This window comes from Lolium rigidum, chromosome 7, assembly GCF_022539505.1.
Source record: "Lolium rigidum isolate FL_2022 chromosome 7, APGP_CSIRO_Lrig_0.1, whole genome shotgun sequence".
Lineage (NCBI taxonomy): Eukaryota > Viridiplantae > Streptophyta > Magnoliopsida > Poales > Poaceae > Lolium > Lolium rigidum.
The window spans coordinates 64,566,718-64,592,437 of NC_061514.1; the positions used below are offsets into that span (position 1 = coordinate 64,566,718).

General features: G+C 48.4%; 3 protein-coding genes across 3 annotated transcripts; all 3 read left to right on the forward strand.

Moving 5' to 3' along the window:
• The first annotated feature begins 965 nt into the window (after positions 1 to 965).
• Positions 966 to 2,981, forward strand: LOC124669175 (SUMO-conjugating enzyme SCE1-like). Its single transcript, XM_047205855.1, has 5 exons — positions 966 to 1,037; positions 1,162 to 1,245; positions 2,306 to 2,452; positions 2,692 to 2,805; positions 2,919 to 2,981. The coding sequence occupies exons 1-5, from the start codon at positions 966 to 968 to the stop codon at positions 2,979 to 2,981; spliced, it is 480 nt and encodes a 159-aa protein (XP_047061811.1).
• Positions 2,982 to 4,377: 1,396 nt separating this feature from the next.
• LOC124671457 (SUMO-conjugating enzyme SCE1-like) lies at positions 4,378 to 17,328 on the forward strand. The gene is made up of 5 exons (XM_047207825.1): positions 4,378 to 4,449; positions 4,561 to 4,644; positions 16,732 to 16,878; positions 16,965 to 17,078; positions 17,187 to 17,328. Exons 1-5 carry the CDS (start codon positions 4,378 to 4,380, stop codon positions 17,247 to 17,249), a joined length of 480 nt encoding a protein of 159 aa, XP_047063781.1. The 3' UTR covers positions 17,250 to 17,328.
• A 1,170-nt stretch (positions 17,329 to 18,498) lies between these two features.
• LOC124678838 (SUMO-conjugating enzyme SCE1-like) lies at positions 18,499 to 21,297 on the forward strand. The gene is made up of 5 exons (XM_047214686.1): positions 18,499 to 18,780; positions 18,917 to 19,000; positions 20,560 to 20,706; positions 20,824 to 20,937; positions 21,054 to 21,297. Exons 1-5 carry the CDS (start codon positions 18,709 to 18,711, stop codon positions 21,114 to 21,116), a joined length of 480 nt encoding a protein of 159 aa, XP_047070642.1. The 5' UTR covers positions 18,499 to 18,708; the 3' UTR covers positions 21,117 to 21,297.
• The last annotated feature ends 4,423 nt before the right edge of the window (positions 21,298 to 25,720 follow it).

The window sequence follows — 25,720 nt, forward strand, 5'->3', positions numbered from 1 at the left end:
ACATTTGAACAGAATTTCCCATATTTGAAATTTTCTGAAGCACATGAGCACTTTTTAAAAAATTAAAACAATAATCCCACATGAACATTTTTCCCAAAGCATATGCACATTTTTTTCACATGGACCAACATTTTTTCCCACGTACATGATATTTTCAAAATATGTGATTTTTTTTGCAAAACATAATTTTTCCATTATTAAACTAACTTTAAAACAAATATAAAAGTAAGTGCTCTCTCCTTGCTATAATGTAGTGTAGTCCGCATAAGTTTTTTAAATTGAAACCAACTTATATACACTACATTTTGGCAAGGAGTAATAATTTCAAAATTTATTTTTCAAAAATAATACACTAATCCCTTGCTTCGGTTTACAAGGCATGCACACGTTATACGAAAACCTTGACTACAAATTTGAACAAACTTATATGGGCTATACACCCCAAAAAAAATATGTATATTTAAACAGTACATTTTTCTAAGAAGTTTTCAACCATACAATTTCTAGGCCGCACCAAATACGGCATGATGAAAGTGTAAGCGAACTCCTATGGCACGCTATAAGCGGTGAATAAGAGCTCCGCTCACCCAAACATGCCGACTGTATTTATTCTATCCTGTATTGGGCTGCACATGTAAGAAAAGAAAAAGAAGTGGGCTTCACTTGTATCGTCAGAGCAAGAGGCCCAAGTTGTCGCCAAGTTCCTTCCAAGACAAGCCAAGTCTTTTTTTTTTCACGAGATTCTTCAACTCGGGTCGTCCGCCTTTTCGGCTGCGGCTGTCCAAAGCGTTCGTATTTACTTCCCCCCACCCGCGACCGGGAGCCGAAACCGAAGAGGCAACCAACAGTACAAAACAATCCACAGCGCCGCCGCACCGGCACCAAGCGAGAGTCCTTGCAAGCAGGCGAAGCGGCGGCGAGAGAGACCCCGGCGCGGCGGACCGCTTGCTCGTGTTGGAACTTGGATGGCGTCTGGAGGCATCGCCCGCGGCCGCCTCGCCGAGGAGCGCAAGTCGTGGCGCAAGAACCACCCCCACGTGCGCGCCCCCACACCACGACCTAGCTACTTGCTTTCTTTGGGCTTCTGGCCAGTTTAATTTGTTAGTTTTCCTGGTTCTGCAAGTGGTAATTGGGGCATTGGTGCTTGCTGGTTTCTTGCAGGGATTCGTGGCCAAGCCGGAGACCCTGCCGGATGGGACCGTCAACCTCATGGTCTGGAAGTGCGTCATCCCCGGCAAGCAAGGCGTAAGATACCGTTATGATTTAGTTTTGTCATACGTGGAATCTTCAGAAAATTTTATTTACCAGGCATAGAGTGGTTTTCTATGTAGGTGAAAAAGAGTTTTGCAGTACTTAATTGCAAAGATCTTGCCATTAATGCAAGTTGCACAATAGATGTTGTTTGTACAAAATTGGAAGATTAGACACTGCTATGTAAACATATTATATCGAGCAATCCTCTCCCTATTTGGTTGATAGAGTGTTCTGTCTGAAGTTAAATACAAGCAGTACTTAGGATTTTTTCGTTGACCTGATATGACTGTATCTAGGAGTCATTGAATTATAAAATCTTACCGTATGAAATCAAAGTCTGAATCTGAAAGGGTATACTATTGCTGATTTCTTTTGTATTGCGAAACAGGAAACCAGTGAGGTGCCTGGGCAATCAAGATTGACTAGAAAAGTGTGTTTTTAGCTTTTGACTCTTCTCTTAATAGCACCTGAAAATTTTATTTCAGTAAAAGGCTAGACATTACAAATTTGATGGAAATGCTTGTAGCCTACTAGTTACTTCAGTTTTCTGTATACGTTTTTGGTGTCCCTTTTTCCAGCATAAATCACAATTCAACAGTTTTAGCTATAAAATTGCAAAAAAAAATTTTATTAAACTCAGGCAACATGCGTAATTGGTGCTGGATTGTTCACCTCTGTTGAACCATGACACTTCTTTTGTTGAACATGGGTGCATTAAACCATTAATTGACTCTTGTATTGAGAAAGAGCAGTTAGACCCCATTTTACTTGCAACTTGAGAACTGAAATAAACAATTTCCTGCGAAATCTCCACGTTCCAAACAGAAACAGATTCTTTGTGTCCAAACCTTTGTCATTGTGGTTAACTTGTTACTATTTGATGTCTGAAACTACTTTCTGCTGATGCTTCTTCAATGTAGGTTCATAGTGTAGTAGTACACTTCTTCTAGTACAACAAATTTGTATATAGCCTCTTCTCTGTACTCACTCTCTAGGCACCATGGCTAGCCAAACTGATATTGCTATTACTAAATATATATGTTTTTTGCAGACTGACTGGGAGGGTGGGTATTTTCCCCTGACTCTGGAATTTAACGACAATTACCCAAGTAATCCTCCCACCTGCAAGTTTCCGGCAGGTTTCTTCCACGTCAATGTCTACAACACCGGGGCAGTATGCCTATCAATCCTGAGTAGTGTAAGTTTCTACTAAGTGGATACTTTCTCTACATCATGTCTATATCATGTAAATAGAGAACCGAGGTAGGCAGTGCTCATACTCCCTGGCCCGCCCGAGTTCGAGACTCCGTTCTCGCAGCTCGGTGGGTACGCACCAAATCTGCTGTTAAAAAAAGGGCTGGGGCTACTTCCCCCATGGCGTCATTATATCATGTAAATAGCCCATTGAGATCTGATGGCTTCTCCCACTCTTTTCAGGGTTGGAAACCATCAATTACCGTAAAGCAGGTTCTTGTAGGCATCCAGGAGTTGCTTGATGACCCAAATCCTAACTCTGCTGCACAGGGTTTTTGTAACGAACTCTATAAAAAGGTTTAATTTTTATTTAATTTGAACTTTCATTAACTCAACTTTTAAGTCCTTAGTTCTGATCTCCTGATGCGCTTACCACCATGTTTTGTCTATGTCATTGACTGCATTTGCAGAACATGCCAGAGTACAAGAATCGTGTTCGGCAACAGGCGAAGCAATATCCTTCACGGGTGTAACCGTGAACCATCTGCAAGATACTCCTAGCTGAATATTACTAGCATGCATTTTGGTGGAATTGAAGTTATGATGTTAAGCATCCTCTTTTTTTCTTCTTCTTCTGATCTGATGCTACTTATTAGCACCATAGTACTCGTGTTTATTGAAAACTTCTAAAATGAACCTCCAATCCATCTTCGTTACCTGGGCCTTCTGGTCTATATCAGTATATTGTGGTGGCCTGGGCGAGGAGTTGGTGTAGCCATCTTGATCTTAGACTCTTAGTAGACGAGCTACCATTGCAGTTTTGGGTAAAAAGCATCCCAACTAATGTGGTTTGAAATTATTTGTAACAATCTACATAAACCATCAGCGCTATACACGAAACCTGAATTTAGCCATGGTTTTGCTTTGTTTTTCATTTGATAAAGGACGAGCAAAGCCATGTGTGGTTCCGACACGAAGAATTTTGTCGGATACTCGGATTCATTCCAGATGTGAGATGGCTATACCAGGATGTCCAGTCACGGCCACAATAGTCCATGCAACTGGACAGAAATAGGCGCCTAGCCATGATTTGGGTCCACCGCAGTCCAAAAAAAAACTAACCGTAACTTGCCACAAGCGTGATGGTGTACGCCCTACAGCGGGGATGATAAATAGGTTTTTCCAGCGGGATCGCCTATACCCGCTCAGCAGCGCGCGTGAGCGACTCATCACCTAAAAGCGATCCTGGATGGACCGGCACATTAGTTTGTTTGCTCGCTCAAATAAAGTATCATACCTTTTCAGATTTGTATGACATCCTAGCCAAAGCCTACTAGTTGCAACTCCTGACTACCTCTCGTGAGACCCGGGTTATATCCGCAAAGTGCACGTTTTGCATTCATTTTTGCGAATCTGAAAGCAAAATTGAATTTAAACAAATTTAGAAGCAAAATTTCCGCGAGCTGCCGCGGGCGTGCGGGCGTTAATATACCCTGCAGCGGAGCGATAAATAGGTTTTCCGTGCACATGTCAGAAACAAAACCAGCGGGCTGCATCTATATCGTTCGAACAAGAGGCCCAAGCTGTCAGAAAAAAAAAAACCCCAGCGAGCTGCACCTATATCGTTCGAACAAGAGGCTCAAGCTGTTGCCAAGTTCCTTCCAAGACAAGCCAACTCTTCTTTTTTACTATTTTCACCAGATTCTTCAACTCAGGCCATCCGCCACTTCGGCTGCGGCAGTCCAAAGCGTTCGTATTTACTTCCCCCCACCCGCGACCGGGAGCCGAAACCGAAGAGGCAACCAAGAACCAACAGTACAAAACAATCCACAGCGCCGCCGCACCGGTACCCAGCGAGAGTCCTTGGAAGCAGGCGAAGCGGCGGCGAGAGAGACCCCGGCGCGGCGGACCGTTCGTGCTGGAACTTGGATGGCGTCTGGAGGCATCGCCCGCGGCCGCCTCGCCGAGGAGCGCAAGTCGTGGCGCAAGAACCACCCCCACGTGCGCGCCCCCACACCGCGACTTGCTTTCTTGCTTTGGCCTGTTTAATTTGTTGGTTTCCCTGGTTCTGCAAGTGGTAATGGGGGATTGGTGCTTGCTGGTTTCTTGCAGGGGTTCGTGGCCAAGCCGGAGACCCTGCCGGATGGGACCGTCAACCTCATGGTCTGGAAGTGCGTCATCCCCGGCAAGCAAGGCGTAAGAAATCATTAGTACTCACTTCGCCTTCTTATATGCTTCGCGATTTTGTTATTACACTGTCATATGAAATGCAGTTAGCTTCCTGTTCAGTTTCTCTGAATGTGCCTAGTTATGGTTATAATTTAATTTTGTCCGACGGGTAAAATCTTCAGAAAAATATTCTTGGATATGTACCAGGCATAGTGTTCGGTAGGTGAAAGGGTTCTGCAGTATTTAATGCAAAGCCCTTGCCATTAATGCAAGTTGCACATTAGATGTTGTTTGTCCAAACCCTGGGTCCCTTCAGGCCGTCACTGCTCCAAGTAGACTAGTAACATTACATTGTTTTTCTACATTGTTAGAGCAAGAGCAGTAACGTAGTCGACCGTCGGCTATATGTCCATGCCAGGTCAGCTAAGAGCCCGTGATGGTACAATAGGCAAGCTATTAGTATGGCTTTGTTGAATAGTTAAATATTTTAATGCATACAACATCATGTCTACATGCAAGACTCATAGAGCTTGCACTTAATGCATGCAGCCAGCTTTACCGCTCACACAAGGCTGCAAGCGAGCTCTAAGAGCATCTCCACTCGTCCCCCGAACAGGTCCCCGGCGAGCGTTTTTTACATCCGGACGGCGTAAATCGGCCCAGTCGCGCCCCCGGTTCCTCGTTTTCGTCCGGATTTGGCCCTTCATCCATCCGGCGAGCCCACGCCACCCCCGGCCCCCCGGGGAGCGCTCGGGGACTCCGGACGAGTGAAAAGCGGGGAAGGGCCCGATCTGTCGGTGACTTGACGCACGAATCCCACCGCCACGTCGCTCAAAATCTCCCCCACCCCTCGTATCTCTCTCGCCGCCGGCACCACCCCGCCGGCTTGTTGCCTAGATTCCGCCGCCCCTCCTTCCCCACCTGCCTATATTCCGCCGGCCTGCTCTTCCGCCGGCCTGCTTGCTCCTCGCCGCTCGCGGCTCGGGTTGCCTCGACCACGCCCGTCAGGTGTTCGTCCATTTGCCTCGCCGGCCATGGACTCGGACGAAGAGGAGGAGCAGATGTTCGTCGAGCTTATGCAAGAAGAGATGGCGAGCGGCCGCCCAAGACGAGGAGCACATGATGATCCTCGGTTGCTTGGCAAGCATGTACGCCGGACGGCAAGCGGGTCGGCGTGGTGGGTCGGCACCAGGTCGCCGGAAGTGCAAGCCGAGACGGCGAATGGAGGGCTACCGCATGTTGTACGCCGACTACTTCGCCGACAATCCGTTGCACGGTGAGAGTGTTTTCCGGCGTCGTTTCGGGATGAGCGAGAAAGTTATTTACGCAAATTGTGTATGCCATCCGCCACTTTGATCCCTACTTCAGATGCAAGGCGGATTGCACTTGGTTTGGTTGGATTTTCGTCACCGCAGAAGTGCACGGTGGCAATGAGGATGCTGGCGTATGGAGCTCCCGGTGATACTGCGAGATGACTATCTTCGGATGGCGGAGTCCACCGCCCTTGATTGTTTCTACCGGTTCTGCGGGGCCGTCATAGCGGTGTTCGGGGACTATTACTTGAGATCACCCACTGTCGAAGACACCGAGAGGATCCTTGCAACAAATGAAGCTAGAGGTTTTCCAGGGATGCTTGGAAGCATTGACTGCATGCATTGGCAATGGAAGAACTGTCCGTTTGCGTGGCAGGGAATGTACAAGGGTCACAAAAAAGGCTGCACTGTGATACTTGAAGCACTCTTTCTTTGGTATGGCTGGATCCAACAATGACATCAACGTCCTAAACTGCTCCCCGGTCTTTTCCAAGCTTGTTGAGGGTCATGCTCCCCCGGTGGACTATGTGATCAATGGTCGGCACTACAACAAAGGATACTACCTTGCAGACGGTATCTATCCAAAGTGGGCAACATTTGTGAAGACTATCTCGAATCCTAGCACCCCCAAACTTTGCGAGTTTGTCAAGAGACAAGAAGCTTGCCGAAAAGACGTCGAGCGTGCATTTGGTGTCCTCCAGCAGAGATTTGTCTGTCGTCCGGTTCCCGCTCCGACTTGGTCCAAAGATCAGATGTGGGAGGTGATGAACTGCTATGTGTGCCTACACAATATGATTATTGAAAATGAGCGAAAGCATCCGGTTCCTCCGGCTGAGCAAGAAGCACCATATGAGAGAGAGGGTCCTCTTGCACGGCCCTAATCACCAGGTGCCTCCATCATGGGCCGCCTTCATTGCTATGCGTCGAGGAGATTCGAGACTCTACAATGCATCGAGCTGCTGCAAGATGATCTAGTGGAGCACATATGGAGGCTCCGAGGCAACGCCAACGCCGACGCCAACTAGTCTCGTCTAATTTGTTTGAAAAATTGTGAAATTGTGTGCTTCATTTGTTTCAGCACTTGTTAAACATTGTACAATTATTTTCGCCGAATTTGTTTCAGCAATTTTCGTACTGTTGGTCGCCGAACTTGTTAAATTTAATGTTAAATTCGTTTGAAATATGTCAAATGGTCGAGGTTGGGGGTTTCCTGCCGGGGGGACGGCTGGAACTTCGGCGCTCCCCACGCCAAATCTTCCTCCAATCCGGACGAAAATATCGCCGGATTTGGATGTGGGGAGCGCCAACGAGTGGGGATGCTCTAATTTTTTGGTACCTGTGCTATAGCCAGGCGATAGATGGAGCGCCGGCTCCCTTCTCTCTCATGTCTTCTCTTCCCTCCAGCTAGGAATTTAATGACGTGGATTTGCTTATAGTCTGCTGACTGTGTACTATTGTACTTGCTCTTATTGAAAAAGTAGGTAGATTAGACACTGCTATCCTATCCTAGTGCAACAGAATTTGAGTATGTTCAGTCGCATAAAAGAACCAAACATACTATTCATCTTGTTTGATTTTGTGCTTCATTATATTCTTTTGATTGTTTATATCTGCCACTGTATTATATTTTTACAGGAAAAATCGACTACATTTTGTGTTGACATGAAAAGAACCATTTAAGCTTAGTATATTTAGAATCAGAAGAAAACGATGTGCTATAATTCCATTGAGGTTTTCTTTTCCTGGTTTTGTTCAAACGTTTTATTTTCCTGTTGACCTAAGGAACTTAAGTTGTAGTGACTCCTTGACTCCTATAAAAAAAAAGCAGCACTATGTATTTCGAACTGTAGATAAGCAGGTCTTTCATATATGTTCTTTGTTGTGTTTGATGCAGTTTATAAACATATATGTATATTTGTAAACTGTGAAATAAATGTAGATAGTTAAAATGTACTCCCTCCGTTCCTTTTTATAGTGCCTATTGTTTTTTGGCACGGAAATTAGCGCAATAGTATTTTTTACACAAGACCCTCTAGCTGAACGATTTGAGATCAACGTAAAATTTGGGAAATCCATATCTTCCTAACTTATCATAACAAATCCCACAAATCTCTCTTATTGATTCTCCATATATGTGCAGCCAAGTTCAATTAAGGAAAGTAAAACATTGCTGCCTAATTTTAAGGAATCGTTGGGCCATGCATTAGGAATCTCAATTAATTATTTCCAATTTTGTATGGATTTTTTCTCACGCATATTTTGTGGGAGCTGAACGGGGAGGGGGTAATTGAAAAAAATCCAAGCTACAACCTTATATTCTGAAACAAATGCCAAAAATCTATAGGCACTATAGAAAGGAACGGAGGGAGTACTACAAAAACATCTGCACTAAGTAAGCACACTATCGTGCCCACAGGCCTGTGCCCAGCCAGCGAATGATTGAACAATCCTGTCTCTATTTGGTTGGGAGAGTGATCTGTCTGAAGTTGACACGAGCAGTACTTAGGCTAGTCATAGTGGGGAGTAACATAAAGTAGTAACATGCACTTGTTACTACTCTATGTTACTACCTTCATAGTGCTTAGTAACATTAAAGTAGTATCTTAGATGTCTTCATTAATTAGCTTGTAGACTCATTGTATCTTGGGAAGTGTGATGTTACAGTAACTAGCTATGTTACTCCATCCTCCTCTCTCCTCATTAACTCACTGCCACATAAGCAAATTTGCTGAGTTGGACACTTAGTTACTAGTGAAGTTACTTGCACTATGAGCAGTCTTAGAAATCTCGTTGACCTTATATGACTGAATCTAGGAGCCCTTGAATAATAAAATCTTGACCATATGAAATCAAAGTCTGGAGGAGGTTGACCCATCGAAGGAAGAACCTCCTACCCCAAAGAGCAGCGGACGCGAGCGAGAGAGGAGCGCAGCGAGAGAGGAGCGCAGCGCGAGTGGAGGGGCCCTGCCCTGCCCAAGGCGGCGCCTTGGCCATGACGCCGTCGACCCCCTCGCCGTCCCCGTCCCCATCACCGCCGCCAGCGTCGAGCCCGCGCGGACGCGAAGATCGGTGGCGCGGCGGCCGCGGGTCGGATTCGGAGGAGACTCCGCGGTCGCAGCAAGATGCGTTCGATGGTGGGCGGGCGAGGCGCGGCGGCGACCGGCCGGAGCCCTCCTCAGCGCGCAGGGAGGTAAGGTCTTTGGTCTGCAGGGAGGAAGAGAGCGCTGCTTTCGACGAGCTCGGCGACCTGGAGGACCTCGACGAGGAAGAGGAGGCGCCGTGGGAGGAGCCCACGCATGTGACCCGGAAGCGCGGTCGGAGGGCGGGGAAGAAGGTGGCGGCGAGGCCAACGCGCTCGGAGCGCGTTCCAGGCGCCTACGACGACTACCGCGGCTTGTGTCTCCTGTGCACACAGCCCGGTCACCGCGCGGCGGACTGCACCATCGGGCCGGTCTGCTTGCGCTGCGGGGAGGCGGGGCACATGTCTAGGGAGTGCTCGCTCCCCCGCCAGCCAAGGCCGATGTCGCCGCCGGCGGATGCCATGGAGCCGGCCAGGAAGCGCGTGAACGACGCGGGGCGTGCTCGCAGGGTGGATGTGCGCGCCGGTGACCACCGTGCGCATGCGCCGGAGGCTCGCCAGGCTGCGAGGGAGCAGGTCCATGCCGGAGGCCCACGCTCTAGGATGGACAGGAGACGGGTGCAACGGCGCGAGGCTGCGCCACCTGCGGTCGTCGCCGCGCCGCGCCAGGCTGCGGCGCCGCCTAGGGCCATGGCCGCGCCAGGAAGAGATGCCCCACCGCCGCGGGCTGCCATTGGGCGCCAAAGCACGCAGCTTGGAGCGGGCATGGTGGCCGTCGCTGGCGAGGTGCGCGCGGTGGCCCCAGTCCCTGTGGGTGACCGCGCCGTCGTGCCGGTGCTCCCCGGGCTCGCCGTGCGGAGGCGCTGCCGCGGCCGCGACGTGGCGCGGATGAAGAGGTCGTGCCCCTGGCGCTACGTGCGCCGGCGGCGGGTGGTGAGCTTGCGCGTCGCCCTGCGCGCGCGGCTTGCGTTCTCTCCAGGACGGTGGAGATCGACGAGGCTGAAGACGCGCTATCCAGAGCGCTGCTCGCGGTGATCGTTGGCGTGCGTCGCGCGGTCACCACGGACGAGGTGGCAATGGCGCTGGAGGACATCCACAGGCTGCCGCCGGGCAGCTTCTCGGTGCATTGCCACCGGCCAGAAGACTTCTTGATCTTCTTTGCAACCAAGGAGGATCGAGACATGGTGCTGCGGGACGAGGTCATCGAATCGCCGTTCTTCCGGCTGTTGCTCAGGCCATGGGCGCGCCGCACGCACGCGGCATCCGGCGGCCTCTGCGTTCACGCGGAGCTTGAGGTGGAGGGGGTCCCCGCCAATGCTTGGAGCATGGCGACGGCGGAAGCGATCCTGGCGCCATCGGCGTGGGTCGAGCGGCTGCACCCTCTCACTCGCAGTCGCGCGGACATGGGGACCTTCCGGATGTCGGCTTGGTGCTTGGACCCATCGCTCATCCCACGCGAGATGGATCTCCACATCGTTGAGCCTGACGATCCGCCGTCGTCCGAGGACATGGCGGCGCCGGCACAGGCGGTCGTGCCACCGCACATCAACACCCTGGCATACCCCCTGATCATTCACGTGACATCGACGATTGACTTCCGCCGCAGCGTGAATCGTCGCGGTGCGGGTGATCGCTCGGTGAACGGCGAGGGGGGCACGCCGGCATGGCCAGCGAGGAGGCAGTACACCTACACGAGGGGCGTTCCTGACACTTTGCCGGGGAGCGCGGAGGGCGGCAGCGCTGCTGCATCATCTTCCTCTGCGGGCCAAGGCGGTGGTGATCGTGGCGGCGGCGTTAGGACCCTGTCTTCCGGGGTGATCGTTGGTGAGACGGTGGCTCCGTCACGGGGCTCCAAGAAGAGGAGACGAGGAGGTCGTAAGGTCAGGGAGGTGCGGGCTCGCGCCGCGGCGGAGGCGGCCGGTGGCGGAGCTTTGGGAGCAATGGCAGCCGTTGGCGCCGTGGGTGAGCAGGGGAGCGGAGCGTGCGCCACCGCCACGCCAACTCTCGCTGAGGAGGCCACGCCGGTCCTTGCTACGGAGGATCATCGGCCGGTGCTGAACGCTGGTGTGGACGCCGGGGAAGTTCTGGCTGCCATGGGCGCCGGCGGTGACCGACAGGCGGCGGCGAGCGCCATCGGTGAGGGTGCGTCGAGCTGTGCACCGATCCATGCACAGGTGGACCCGCTGGTCCACGGGCCGGTGCACCGTTCGGGAGACCGGGTCGTGCCCGTCCAACGGCCGGTCGTGGGCGCGGCCTGCGTCACGGTGGGGCACTCTGTGGGCCGGGCTTTGGACGCTTCCCGTTCAAACCTGGCGGCGGAAGGTGGGGGCGGACCACGAAGCTTCCGCGTGGGTGCATACGAGATTCCCTTTCCCGCGCTGGAGTGCGAATCGGCGCCTGAGGAGCCCCCTTCCCTCCAAATCGCGACACTGGAGGACGTGGCGGGCCCGTTTGTGCCCAGGCCGCTGTTGGGCCTGGACGCCTTCGCCAGCCCACCGCCTTCCAGGGCTTTCCACAGTGCTGGGCCAGACAGCGCTGTTGGATCAGGTGGACGTGATGGTGCTGGGCTGGGAGCGCTTGCAGTGCATGGCCAGGAGCTCATTCTCTCGACTCCTTCGCCGTTTGGCGCCAGGACGGAGGAAGAGAGCGATGATGAGGTGTTGGACGGTGAGATTGTGGCAGATCCGCCCCCTCCTCGGGATGGCGTTGACACTGGCGCTGCGGCACCCCCTAGTGCCGCCCCTCCGTCGGTTTGTCGTTTCGCCACACCTCCGCTGGTGTTCCAGAGGGCGCGACAAACAACGGTCTTCAGGGCGCCTGCCCCTTTGGCGCGACCAAGGACGCTGGGGGAGTTCCTCGAGGCTGCAAAGTCGCGCTCAGACGCTCTTCTCCAAACCCCAGCGGTGAGGAGGAGGTTGGTGGAGCTAAACTTCCAACCACGCCGCAGTTCACGGATCACAAAACAGCCGGGTGGGACGAATGCCGAGATGAAGGCGGTGCGTAACCTGATGCGCAAGCTTGGCCTAATCTCCGGGGATGAGGCGCCGACAGAGGCAGCCCTTGATGCTTACCACAAGATGTACGAGCTCCCCCTGACGGATGACATGATCGAGGCAATCGCGGAGTTCTACGGTTGGACCCTCTCCTCGATCAGAGGCTGCTCCCCGCCGATGTTGGGGATGTCGGGTGGTCGCCTCGTGGAGGCATGACCCTCTCTTGGGTCGCTCGGGTGTTGGGTGTTTCATCGCTCTAATGTTATACGAACCTAAGGTGTTGGTGGCCAACGTGCGAGGCCTTAATGATCGCGCACGGCGTACGGGTGTTAGGAGTGTTGTAGGTACCTCGGGTGCGTCCATTGTCTGTCTCCAGGAGACTAAGCTATCGGTTGTAACCTCTGCCATTGTTATGGAAGCGCTAGGCGCGGATTTTGATGCGTACTTCTGCTTGCCTGCGTCTGGTACTCGGGGTGGGGTGATTGTGGCCTGGATTAGCAGGGTGGTGCAGCTCGACAGCGCCCACATCGCTGCTAATAGTATCACTGCTAGGGTGGCTCCCTTGGGGGGGGGACCATGGTGGTGGCTAACTTGTGTTTACGGGCCACAGGCGGAGGCTGACAAGATCGCCTTCTTGGATGAGCTGCGCGATGTTCGCAGAACCCACCTAGGCCCATGGGCGCTTTGTGGGGACTTCAACATGATCTACCGCGCGGAGGATAAGAACAACGGTAATCTAAACCGTAGGATGATGGGCAGATTTCGCCGCTTCTTGAACGACTGCGAACTGAAGGAGATCTACCTGCATGGTCGGCGATACACATGGTCGAACGAACGTGAGACCCCTACTCTAGTTCGCCTGGACCGGGTGTTTGTCACGGTGGCTTGGGAAGAGATCCATAGTAGCTGCGACTGCGGCTGCTTGGCGACGGTGGTGGCGGATCATTGCCCCCTCCTCCTTGGCTCGCACCACACGGTCGGCGGGGCGAAAGAGGTTCCGGTTCGAGCGATTCCGGCTGCGGGCTGGACGGGTTCGACGAGGCGGTTCGGAGCGCACGGGAAGTGGTTCGGGGGGATACCGACCCCTTCCGGCGACTCACCGCTAAGTTGAAGCTCACAGCGCGCCGGCTCATGAGCTGGAGTGACAGAAAGGTTGGATGCATCAAACTGCAGCTTATGATAGCGCGGGAGGTGGTGCTGAGGTTGGATATCGCCATGGAATCCCGACTGCTCACCCCTGATGAGCGTCGACTCCGGGCACACCTCAAGCAAGCATACCTAGGGCTAGCCTCGCTCGAGCGGACGATGGCTCGCCAGCGGGCAAAGCTAGCTTGGCTGAGGGAGGGGGACGCCAACACGGCCTTCTTCCACCAGCACGCGGCATACAGGCGCCAGAAGAATGTGGTTCATAGTTTAAGGGTGGGTGACGCGGTTGTCTCTGATCACGCGGCCATGGCTGAAGCTACCTTTGCGCACTTTGAGGGCCTGCTGGGCTCCTCAATGGCAAGGGCACACTCGTTGGACTTGGACTTCTTGGGCACCACACCAGAGGACCTCTCCGAGCTCGAGGTTGCGTTCACCGAGGAGGAAGTCTGGGATGTGATCAAACACCTGCCGTCGGGCAAGGCTCCTGGCCCCGACGGATTCACGGCTGAGTTCCTTCAGAGATGTTGGGGGGTGGTCAAGGCGGACTTCATGGCGGCCTTCGACAAGCTTTTTACGATGTGTGGGCGCGGACTCCAAGGCCTCAATCAGGCCCTGCTAGTCCTGCTGCCCAAGCGCCCGGACGCCATGGCGCTAGGTGATTACAGGCCGATAAGCCTCATTCATATCTTTGCCAAGCTGGTGGCGAAGACGTTGGCTACTAGGCTGGCACCGCGGATGGAGTCGCTGGTGGATCGCAACCAGTGCGCCTTCATTCGCAAAAGGTGCATCCACGACAACTTCATGTTGGTACAGCAGACGGCTCGTTTCCTGCATAGAGGGAAGGAGCCGAGGGTGATGCTGAAGTTAGACATCGCTCGGGCTTTTGACTCAGTATCCTGGGGTTTCCTCATGGAAGTTCTCCAGAAGATTGGGTTTGGACCGAGGTTCCGAGAGATGGTCTCTCTGCTTCTGGCCACGGCCAGCACTCGGGTGATGCTCAATGGCGAGCCAGGCCCCCCGATCTGGCATCGGAGGGGTCTGAGACAGGGCGACCCCCTGTCGCCATCGTTGTTTGTCCTAGTGATGAACTCGCTCAACAGGTTGATCGCCAAGGCAGCCGAGCTGGATTTGCTGCGGCGGTTGGCGCGGCGGGACCTGGTGACCTCTGTGTCGCTATATGCGGATGATGTGGTGATCTTCTGTCACCCGGACGAGGCAGAGTTGGGTGTGGTCCGTGGCGTCCTGGAGATTTTTGGACAGGCGTCTGGCCTACGCACCAACTTTGCTAAGTGCTCGGTGTCTCCGATTGCCTGCTCGGATGCGGAGGCTGTGGCTGCTGCAGGGCACATGGGGTGCCAGCTAGCGCCTTTTCCGGTGAAATACTTGGGTATCCCCCTGTCCACTAGGCGTCTGCCGGCCGAGACTTTCCAGCCGCTCTTGGACAGGATAGCTGATAAACTGCCGACTTGGCGGGCATCCATGATGCCGCAAGCCGGACGGTTGACGCTGATCCGAGCTGTGCTCGCGGCAATCCCGCTGCACCAGCTAATGGTTCTTGCCCTGAACAAAAAGACCCTCAGACAGATCAACAAGATCCTGCGAGGGTTCCTCTGGGTGGGCCTTGCAGAGGCCAACGGAGGCCACTGCCACGTGAACTGGGCAAGGGTGTGCCGGCCACTCCACCTAGGGGGGTTGGGAATTCCCGACCTGGCACGGATGGCCATAAGTCTTAGGGTGCGCTGGTTATGGAGGATGCACACGGACCCCCAGCGACCATGGCGCGAGCTGGATATGCAGTTCTCGAAGGCGGAGCTGGACATTTTTGCGGCTTCCACCTCGATGACACTGGGGAACGGAGAGTCCGCCCTCTTTTGGGAGGACCGTTGGCTGGATGGCAGGTCCATCAAGGAGATGGCGCCAGAGGTGTTTGCGCTGGTTCCTAAACGGCGCAGGAAGGTGCGTACGGTGCGGCAGGCACTGGTGGACCGCACTTGGATCCCCGACATAGCTGGAGCACCATCTCCCCTTGCACTATGGCAATATGTGCAACTATGGGTCAGATTGAGGGAAATCCAGCTCTCGGAAGAACAGGACACGATGACCTGGTTGTGGACGACGGATGGCCAGTACACCTCCCACTCTTGCTATGAAGCCCTCTTCCAGGGGGGAATTACCTCAGCATCATGGGAGTTGAACTGGAGATCATGGGCGCCTCCTAGGGTGAAATTCTTCCTTTGGCTGGCCTGTCTGGACAGGTGTTGGACGGGTGAAAGGCTGGGGCGTCGGGGATTACCGCATGCGCCCCGATGCCCGCTGTGTGACCAGTCCGAGGAGACTATGACGCACCTGCTCACTGGATGCTCTTTCTCCAGGACAATCTGGTTCGAGGTCCTTTCGTGGATTCGATCCACCTCGGGGCCTCCGGCTTCGGAGGGGGACTTCGCGGAGTGGTGGTCACAGGCGGTGCGGACCGCTCCCCGCCAATTGCGCAAAGGTACTTCGTCGATAATCATGCTCACGGCGTGGTGGATCTGGAAGCACCGGAATGCTGCGATCTTTGATAACGCACAGCCTTCGGTGCATTCCTTGCTCAACGACATCAAGACCGAGGCGCAACAGTGGGCGAGAGCGGGAGCCCGGGGTGTCCGGCACATCCTGCCTTAGACTAGGTCTCCTTTCCTGGGTCGAGTTGTAATGCGGGGTGTTGGTCCCCTCGTGGACATGTACATATAACCTTTCTCTTTCTATCAATGCATCGAAACGCAAGTCTTTTGCGTTTTCGCGAAAAAAAATCAAAGTCTGAATCTGAATGGGTATACTCTTTGCTGACTTCTTTTGTCTTCTGAAGCATGAAACAAGTGAGCTGCCTAGGCAATCAAGATTTATTAGAAAACTGTGTTTTAGCTTTTGAATCTTCTCTAATACTCCCTCCGTTTTTTTTTAATTGACTCAAATTTAGTACAAAGTTGTACTAAATCTGATTCAATTAAAAGAGAACGGAGGAGTAGCATCTGAAAATGTTATTTCAGTGAAAGGCTAGACATTACAAGTTCGATGGAAATGCTTGTAGGCTACAAGTTACTTTAGTGTTCTGCTGTATACATTTTTGGTGTCCTTTTTTACTGCATAAATCACAATTCAACAATTCTAGCTATAAACTTGCATTTTTTTATTAAACTCAGGCAACATCCTTAATTGGTGCTGGATTGTTAATCTCTGTTAAACCACGGCCCTTAAAGTTCTTTTGTGGAACATGGGTGCATTGAACCATGAAATGACTCTTCTATTGAGAAAGAGCAGTTAGACCCCATTTTACTTGCAACATGAGAACTGAAATAAACAATTTCCTGTGAAATCTCCACCTTCCAAACAGAAACCGATTCTTTGTGTCAAAACCTTTGTCACTACGGTTAACTTGTTATTTGATGTCTGAAACTGATGCTTCTTCAATTTAGGTGCATAGTGTAGTAGTACCCTTCTTCTAGTACAACAAATTTGTCTGTAGCCTCTTCTCAGTACTCTCTCTAGGCACCATGGCTTGCCAAACTGATATTGCTGTTACTAAATATATGTTCTTTCGCAGACTGACTGGGAGGGTGGGTATTTCCCCCTGACTCTGGAATTTAATGATAATTACCCAAGTAACCCTCCCACCTGCAAGTTTCCGGCAGGTTTCTTCCATGTCAATGTCTACAACACCGGGGAAGTGTGCCTATCAATCCTGAGTGAGGTAAGTTTGTACTAAGTAGATACTTTTTTTACTATATCATGTAAATGGCCCCATTGAGATCTGATGACTTCTCCCATTCTTTTCAGACCTGGAAACCTTCTATCACTGTAAAGCAGGTTCTTGTAGGCATACAGGAGTTGCTTGATGACCCAAATCCTAGCTCTGCTGCACAGGATGCTTCTTACAGACTTTATTCAAAGGTTTAAGTTTTTGTAATTTGAACTTCCATAGTCTGAACGTAGATCTTAGTTTTGTTCTTGTTATGTGCTTACCAGCATGCTTGTTTGTGTCATTGACTGCATTTTCAGAATATGCCGGAGTACAAGAATCGTGTCCGGCAGCAGGCGAAGCAATATCCTTCACGGGTGTAGTTACGAACCATCTGCAAGATAACTCCCATCTATTATTAATCTGTGACCGTGTTGTGATGTGACCATCATTTCTTTGATGTGATGCACCATAGTACTCGTGTTTATTGAAAACTTCAAAAATGAACTTCCAGTCCATCTCCGTTACCTTTTATATTCTGGTCCTTTTGGCCTATATCAATATATTGGGTGACCTGGGCGGGCTCAGTGTGGCAAGTTAGGCGTGAGTTACGATGCTGTTCCTGAGTCCGTCAACTGAGCTTGGGGTTAACTGCATCAGGGTTCTTCGAAAAAACAGAATAAAAACTTTTCATCGGCAAGGAGAAGAATTTTGTCAGGAAAAACACGGGTGAGCGATGAAACTGCAAATGCATACGTTTACCCTGTCGAACTGTTGATGCATTGAACTCAGACTTGGCTGTAATGCACGAATGTTTACTGCATGTCAATTCGATAATCTATCTAGCTTCGCATGTATCTGGGTGAAATTTTCCTTCCTAGTACAGTTAGACAAAAAAAAAAGCATTCGCAGTAATGTTGGAGTGGGAGCTCTCAAAGTCTCAATTGAATGTACTCCCTTGGTTTATAAAAGTATGTTGAAGATTTTTCAAAATTCAGGTATATACACTAAAAAAAATGTTTAGATATGCAATAGTATTTTATGGACAAATCTGGGTACACAAGCTACCATTGCAGTTCGGGTAAAGTTTTCCTTCCGAGTACAGTTAGGCAAAAAAAAAAAATCATTCGCACTAATATGGTTTGAGATGTTTGCAACAACCTACATGAACCATCAATGCGATACAAGAAAAAATGCATTTGCCCATAGTTGACATGACAGTGGAAAGGCGTGTTGTTTATTTTTTTACGAAATACAATATAAACGTAGACATTTACACATACGTACATACACTCATCACTGAATATTCCGTCTTTAATGAGACATCAAAGAGTCAAACATGAGGTTTGAGCTCTGGTGAACTGTAGGTGCCACTGCCCTACTAATCACCCAACAGCATAAATTATGGGTACTACGTATTTTTGATAACTAAAAACCAAGAAAAAAAATAGCTCGCTATAACAAAATAGCGTCGGCCAAAAAATACGCTATAGCACCGAAATAATGTAGCGTGACATGTCCAAAAACGCTATAGCGTGCTATTAACGCCAAAATAGAAGACCACCTGAATCTACAATGGAGTAGACTGTATTGCCCCTCGTACAGACAACTCAAACCGACGCCAGTTCCAATTTAGTCGCATATAATGTGTCAACGAATCTTCCCCTAATTATCGTACCCTAAAAAAGGTTAATCTAGCCATAAGCCCATACCCGACACAGAAAAAAAGGGCGAAAGACAATCCACGGCGGCCGCGGCACCGACAGTCCGGCACCCATCCCAGGGAGTCCTTCGAAGAACAAGAAGCGGCGGCGGCAGAGGCGAGCTCCTATTGGAACTTGGATGGCGTCTGGAGGCATCGCCCGAGGCCGTCTCGCCGAGGAGCGCAAATCTTGGCGCAAGAACCACCCACATGTGCGCCCTCCACACCACGACCTAGCTACTTGTTTCCTCTCCCCCTCGCCCCCCTGGCTAAATTTATTTGTTTGTTTCCGTGATTCAGCAAGTGGTAACTGGTAATGGGGGCATTGGTGCTTCTTGGTTCTTGCAGGGCTTCGTGGCCAAGCCGGAGACCCTGCCGGATGGGTCCGTCAACCTCATGATCTGGCAGTGCATCATCCCCGGCAAGAAAGGCGTAAGAAATATCTGTCTCTTTTTTTACTCACACTGTACCGTGATGTCCGTGATTCCTATCCAATTTCTCTTAACCTGCTTATGATTAAATAGCTTGATTTGGTCACACATGGAAAATTGAGGAAAAAATGACCATGATAATGAATTAAGCAGAGGAGGGTTTCAGTATGTACAGGGTTTTGCTACGATTGATGCAGAACTCTTTGGACTAGTGCAAGTTGAGCATCAGACATTTGATAGTGCAAAATCCCTTGTCCCTTCACTGCTTCTAGTGTAGCATTGCACATTGTTATTGAAAAAGTAGGCATGAACGAACATTGTTATGGAAACATATCATTATATCCTAATGCAACAGAATTTCAGTTTGTTCAGTTACATAAAAGAATCAAACCTATAATTCATCTTGTATGATTTGGTGCATCATTGTGTTGTTTTGATTTGCTTATGTCTGCCACTGTATTGTTACAGAATAAAACTCGATTACATTTTGCAATCATATGGGTCATTGGTGTCCCCCGCATCTCTCATTCAAATTACATTTATATGGAAAAAAATATATATCTTATGTTTATGTTCCTAAGCAGAAAATAAAGTGCGTGCTATACCTGCTAGTAAGACGTTCTGGTGTTGTTGACACGAGGAACTGAATTTTCATTGCTCCTTGAATTTCATATTCGTAATGGTTGAGGCAGTTGATCAACATATGGGCTGTCTGTGATATGTGACTAGCTAATATTTTAACTGTCCTTAGGTTAAAATGTGCATAACATACATGAAGCCAAAGGGAGCTGACATAAGTATGGAATTATAACATGAAACCAATAACGGCAATACTAAATATTCATTACAAAAATGTGTTTTAGATTCTGAATCTTCTCTTTAAAACATTTAATATCTTATTTTGAATGCAAGACAGTGACAAAACTTCTTGTAAGCTACGCATACTTATGGTTTCTACTATCTTTGCTTCTGATGTCCACTTTTACTGCCTCACAAATCGTAATTCAATAATTATCAGCAGAAAGTTACAATATGTTCTTTTCCACTCATGCAAACAACCTTAATTGGTGTAGGATTTTTACCTTTATTGATTGAGCTACCCTTTGAAAGTCTTTTGTCGAATATGGGTGCATTAACCCATATATTGAGCCTTTTGTCGACTAGGAAGAATAGGTGGAAACCCATTCGGAATTCGTGAACTCCCTGCTGAAATGAACCGTTTCGGATGCAATCCCTGGGTAACTCGAAATGGATATTTAGTATCAAAAATTCTGAACTGTAACTTGTTTTTATCTGATACTTCTTCAGTTCTTTGTGTGTGAATTGTGTAGTGCTACAATCTTCTTTTACAACAGATTTGATAAGGATACTTGGTGTCCAAAATTCAGTACTTGTTCTTATCTGATACTTCTCCAGTTCTCTGTGTGTGAATAATGGACTGCTACATTTTTCTTTCACGTCAGATTTCTGTACTCTCTTAGTCTCAGTTCCAGGCTGTGTAGCTCAGCGAAATTGTCTTTCCATAAAGTAACATTATGCTCTAAATTTGTTATCTTGCAGACTGACTGGGAGGGTGGATATTTCCCCCTAACTTTGAGCTTTGATGATAATTACCCAAGCACCTCTCCTGCATGCAAGTTTCCAGCAGGTTTCTTCCATATCAATGTCTATGATTCTGGGCTAGTATGCCTGTCAATCCTGGGTGGTGTAAGATTTAACTGATTTCTACACTTCCTATTCACCATATCTCTGCACCATGCAAGTACCCCCCCCCCCCCACCCCCCACCCCCCTGATCTTTCATGATATCCGTCACTCATTTCAGGGATGGAAACCTTCAATTACAGTGAAGCAAGTTTTGATAGGCATCCAGGAGTTGCTTGATGACCCAAATCCTAATTCAGCGGCACAGCATCGATGCTACGAACTCTATAAGAAGGTTTTCCTCTTATATCCTGAACTTCAATAACCTGAAGCCACAGTTCCTCAGTTTTGTTCCAGTTATGTGCTTAACACAACCTGTATGTCTGTTTGTGTCGTTGGCTGCACTTGCAGGATATGCCGGAGTACAAGAAGCGTGTTCGTCAGCAGGCCAAGCGCTATCCTTCACGGCTGTAGCCACTGAAGTCCCTGCAGATAGATATTAGCATTGAATTTTGATGGAACCTAAGTCTAGAATTTTGCGGCGATGCACTCTTTAGCACGATAGTCGTGTATTTGCTCGAACTGCTAAAATGCACTTTGAGTCCGCCTTAGTTACGAATTGTCCTGGGACTTTCTAGCTTATCGATATTTTGGAATGCCTCATGTCTTGACGGATGTGGATGAGGCTTGAGCTTTGCTGAGCCTCTTTTTTACTTTTCTGAAAAGAAGAGTCCTTTCTTCCAAGTGATTCCAATCTTCCAATAAGGCAATAATGCATGCACTGAAGCAGATAACTTGTGCCCAAATGATTGAAAGCAGCTGCCCGGAATGGCTGGCGCAGTGTGCCAAGTTACTAAGTTAGGCGTGCGTTTAATTACGGTGCTCTTCATGATCACAGGTCAACAAATTTGTGTTAAATCTGCATCTAGGTTCTTCTAGAGCTGAAGGGACTTCTGGTGTACCTGCATTTGTTTTAGTGGATTTTGATGTACCTGCAGCGACCCATAAAGCCATGAAGCATGTTCAATACTTCAATTCTCACCCTCGCCGATGCAGTTGTGTCCAGCCTTTCTGCGTTGCGTCGATTAAGAAGCATCGAAGACAAAACGGTTGATGAAGACAGCGACAAGAAGAAGAATTTCCTGAGGACAGCAACAGATGAAAGCGAGCAAACATACTCCCTTCGTACCGGTTTACAGGCCTACGTGCATCCCTAGATCACCAGTTTCAGTAACGTAATTTAAATTATATAACACAAAAATTATATCATTAGAAAGTTGAACTTCTAAGCTTTTCAATGATATATATTTTGTAATATATAACCTAAATTACATGATCAGATGTATGACCTAGAAACATGCGCAAAACTTATAAACCGGATGGAGGTTTTTGCATTGATATTCTAAGCACCAGACTCCTGTTTTACGTCGATGCTACAAAAACCACTGGGAACAACCCATAACGGCCGGTATTAAATTCCTAGCGTCCGGGCATAAGCACCCCATTGTACATGGCCTAAGAGGGATCAGATATAATTTCGTTAAAGTACGGCTACCAAGAGCATACAGAAGAGTAGCACTCGCACTAAATATGGTTAGTCGTTGCGGAAGTGTCTTTGACGCATTGGCACCAATGCTCTCCTCGCTTTCAGATTTTTGAAAATTTTAAAATCTCACGTTTCTAAGTCTTAAAAAAATTATGGCGTTAAATATATAGATAGGGTGGGGTGTATGCAAATGTCCCGTTAAAAAATACTTTGTATTTTGAACAATATAAAAAGATAAATTTATGACAGTAAATGGTAGTAAAATAGTATTGCAATAGCGTATCCCTCTGTCAGATTTTTTTTGTATTTCCAAAAATTTGAAGTATTTTTTCCGGGATTTTTTCGCATACACTTGTGATGAACATATCTATCTACATATTTAACACCATAATTTTTGAAAACATAAAAATGTGAGGTTTTAAAATTTTCAAAAATCTGAAACTAGGGAAGCACTAGTGCCCATGTGCACCAAATTCTTGTCCTAGTCATTGGCTACATTTAGATTTTTTTCGCATTTTTTTAAGTCTCGTAAATACATTTTTTATTTTTTTAAAAAAATTGAAGGGATCACTGAAACTTGGGAGCCAGAAATCACCACTCTAAAGATATTGCATAGCAAGGCTATCAACACATTACAGGATAGCATCTGAACTTAACCTTGGTTTTTCTTTTGAAAAGGACTCGAGAGTTGAAAGCCTGGTAGTACTACTTCGTTTGCTTCTTAATTGAGCAAAATCAATCGGTATACATTATTGCTGCCAGCATGCTTACTTTGAGCATAACCACCTACCTGATCATATATACAAGCACTGAAGTGTCAAATACTTATCTTTTTTGCTAGGGTTCTAGTAGCGAGCGAATCTTTAAAGGTAGCTTGCTGGAACAAGGCAGGTGGCCCCGGCCCTTGCCCGATCCCGTGAGACTGTGAGAGCAGAGACATTTCCCCTTCCTGAAGGGTGTGCATCGGATTATCTTTTTGCACTTTTATACTCGCAAGCTAATTCCTGCCAAACAGCTCCAAGTTAGGCCAGACCCTTGAATGCTTCATCTCATCATTGGCATATACTACTTCCGGGCAACGGAAACACGCTTCCTAAATAAATTAATTATGTTCGTTAGATTTTACTGGTGCAAGAAAGCAAGGGTGCACTCGGGGTCCTTACCACGATGATCTTCTCCTATTCATTTCTGATGTGAGGTAGCATGTCTGTAAAGTTTCCACCATATCCCGTAAGACTATTCGAGCTCAAGTACTAGCCTGGTCTGTGTGATTTGTCTTATCCTTTGCAGTACTATCTCTTGCCCGAGGAACAACACCTAAACAATACTACACCATCTGTTTTTTTGGTTAGTTCGGGTCTGTACCCAGTAGAGTTAAACTTTGTAAAATTAAATAAATAATATAAGAACAAATAGCCACTATCATTATACGAAAAATATAGGGTGTGCCTATGTCTAAGTTGACTGAGATTTTCTTAAGTCTCAGTCAACTCAGAAAAGTGCAACTACAGTTTAAAGAAAAGTGCAACTCGGTTCAGTTGCATATTTCTATCAGAAAAGTGCAATTGCACTTTTTTAATAGAAAAGTGCAACTCAAAGCACATTTTTGTAATTGACTTAGACTTAAGAAAATCTCAGTTGACTGAGACATAGCAAAACCAAAAAATATATAGTGTGAAAATATTATACTTTATGAGATCCTACTACCATGAATTGTACAACGTATATGTTGATTTTTTTCTAAATATTTGTATTTTTGTGAAAAAGCACACTGATTTATAAATAATTATCCATAGTAGTAAAAAGTCCCAAAATGTACTGAAAATAATAAATTAGTCTTTATAACACCTAGTGACGATTACAAACACTAGAGCGAGCTAAACTTGTGTCACTGTCCTTACTCTTCACCACCGGAGCCAGACAAAGCTTGTCGTAGTAGAGCTTTCTCGCTAGCGGCGACTGGGGACGTGGGGAGGGGAGGTGGGAAGGGGTGGGGCTAGGGTTTGGCCCTGGTCGCCATGGGGTATGGGAGTCAGACCAAACTGGTTCCAGGTATGTAATTTATTTTACAAAAAATCCCCCAAATTATTAATTTTAAAAACAACAACAACCTCTCCAACATATTGGTCAAAATGATTTTTTTGTTGCAAAACATGCCCTCTTTTTCTAGTAGTCCATCCCACTACTTGTCTTCTCCTTCTCTCCGTCACTAGCGAGAAAATCCCCACGGCACCTTTAAATCCGCCCGCACCTTGGCTCCCTTGCGCCGGCGAGTTCCACCCCTTCTCCCGTGTCATATGGCTCTTCCGTGCCATATTTACGACTACCTCCATCCCAAAGCTTAAGGCTTACATTATTTTTAGAAAGTCTTTCTTTTAAGTTTGAATTAGCTTTTACCAAAAATCATTAACATGCAAAATATAAAATTAACATCATTAAATAAATAATGAAATATATTTTCGTATAGTATCTACAGAATATTATATTTGTTGATAGATTATTCTAAAAGTTTGGTCAAACTTTACCTAATTTAACTTTTAAAAATAATATAAGCCTTAAGTTTTGTGATGAAGGTATTAACCGTAGAATGTATATTCCTATATATAATGATCAAGGTAGGCAAATGTGTCCAGTTTGGTGATTGCCTGATGTATATTCTACTCGAGACAAAGTAGGAGAACTAGTCGCGACTATTTCCAAAGAACCGGCTGTGTCCGAAGAATTAATTGAGAGGAGAGGGTGTAGAACAAATGGCAGGTTGACGCCGTCGACGAACCGGGGAATGTCATGGTCACTCTCACCGGACTGATTCCTTGTACAGTACTTCTTCGAGTCAAAACGACTCAAACGAGTTTGGAACTGCGTTGCATGGAATCTCCCGCCCACATACTCCTCGTCCCTTCCGCCCTCCTTCGTCTCTTCTTTTCCGGGCTACGTGTCAACGAGTGATCTACCGATGCAGCCACTGAAATTCCTCAAAAATTAGATTCGTCTTCAGCTCTGAAGCAATATACTACGGTCCAGGAAGCAGCCGATCGTTGGAGCGCATCTGCGCATGGCAGGAAAAAAGGCTAAAAACATGCGTTCAGCCGGTCAGAATCGAATCGAATCGAAGCCTAACCTGTGTGTGGCAGTGTGGCTTTCTATCGGGCCACACCTTCAATGCTGGAATGGAAACCGTATGCTGACGGGGACTGCTCGATTGCTGGGAGACACTTGTGTGCAGCGTGTGCCTCAGCTCACCGGCGGCATAGTGTGGCCACTCGATGGCTGGCCAGTTGCCCGTTGCTTGCTCGCCCAGACGAGCCAACGCATGCACGATCACTCACCTCATTTATAGTTGCGCACTTGTATTAATAAGGATTTCCTCCACGGATGTGATGCTTCCATCACGGCAGGGCAGGTATAGCCAGTTGAGGCGATCTGGTTAACGTTCCCTTCTGGGCACATGGGATGGGGTCGCCAGCCGTCGGATCGGGCGGGGTGCGGAATCGGACGGCTCCGGAAACGGTCGCTACCATGGACTGCTTCT

Bases quoted from the DNA above. Each gene is read 5' to 3' on its own strand.
- LOC124678838 (XM_047214686.1), top strand. From the start codon at position 18,709: ATGGCGTCTGGAGGCATCGCCCGAGGCCGTCTCGCCGAGGAGCGCAAA. The intron at 19,001-20,559 runs GTAAGAAATATC...GTTATCTTGCAG, and splicing joins TCATCCCCGGCAAGAAAGGC to ACTGACTGGGAGGGTGGATA. The intron at 20,938-21,053 runs GTTTTCCTCTTA...CTGCACTTGCAG, and splicing joins GCTACGAACTCTATAAGAAG to GATATGCCGGAGTACAAGAA.
- LOC124669175 (XM_047205855.1), top strand. From the start codon at position 966: ATGGCGTCTGGAGGCATCGCCCGCGGCCGCCTCGCCGAGGAGCGCAAG. The intron at 1,246-2,305 runs GTAAGATACCGT...TGTTTTTTGCAG, and splicing joins TCATCCCCGGCAAGCAAGGC to ACTGACTGGGAGGGTGGGTA. The intron at 2,806-2,918 runs GTTTAATTTTTA...CTGCATTTGCAG, and splicing joins GTAACGAACTCTATAAAAAG to AACATGCCAGAGTACAAGAA.
- LOC124671457 (XM_047207825.1), top strand. From the start codon at position 4,378: ATGGCGTCTGGAGGCATCGCCCGCGGCCGCCTCGCCGAGGAGCGCAAG. The intron at 4,450-4,560 runs GTGCGCGCCCCC...GGTTTCTTGCAG, and splicing joins GGCGCAAGAACCACCCCCAC to GGGTTCGTGGCCAAGCCGGA. The intron at 16,879-16,964 runs GTAAGTTTGTAC...CATTCTTTTCAG, and splicing joins GCCTATCAATCCTGAGTGAG to ACCTGGAAACCTTCTATCAC.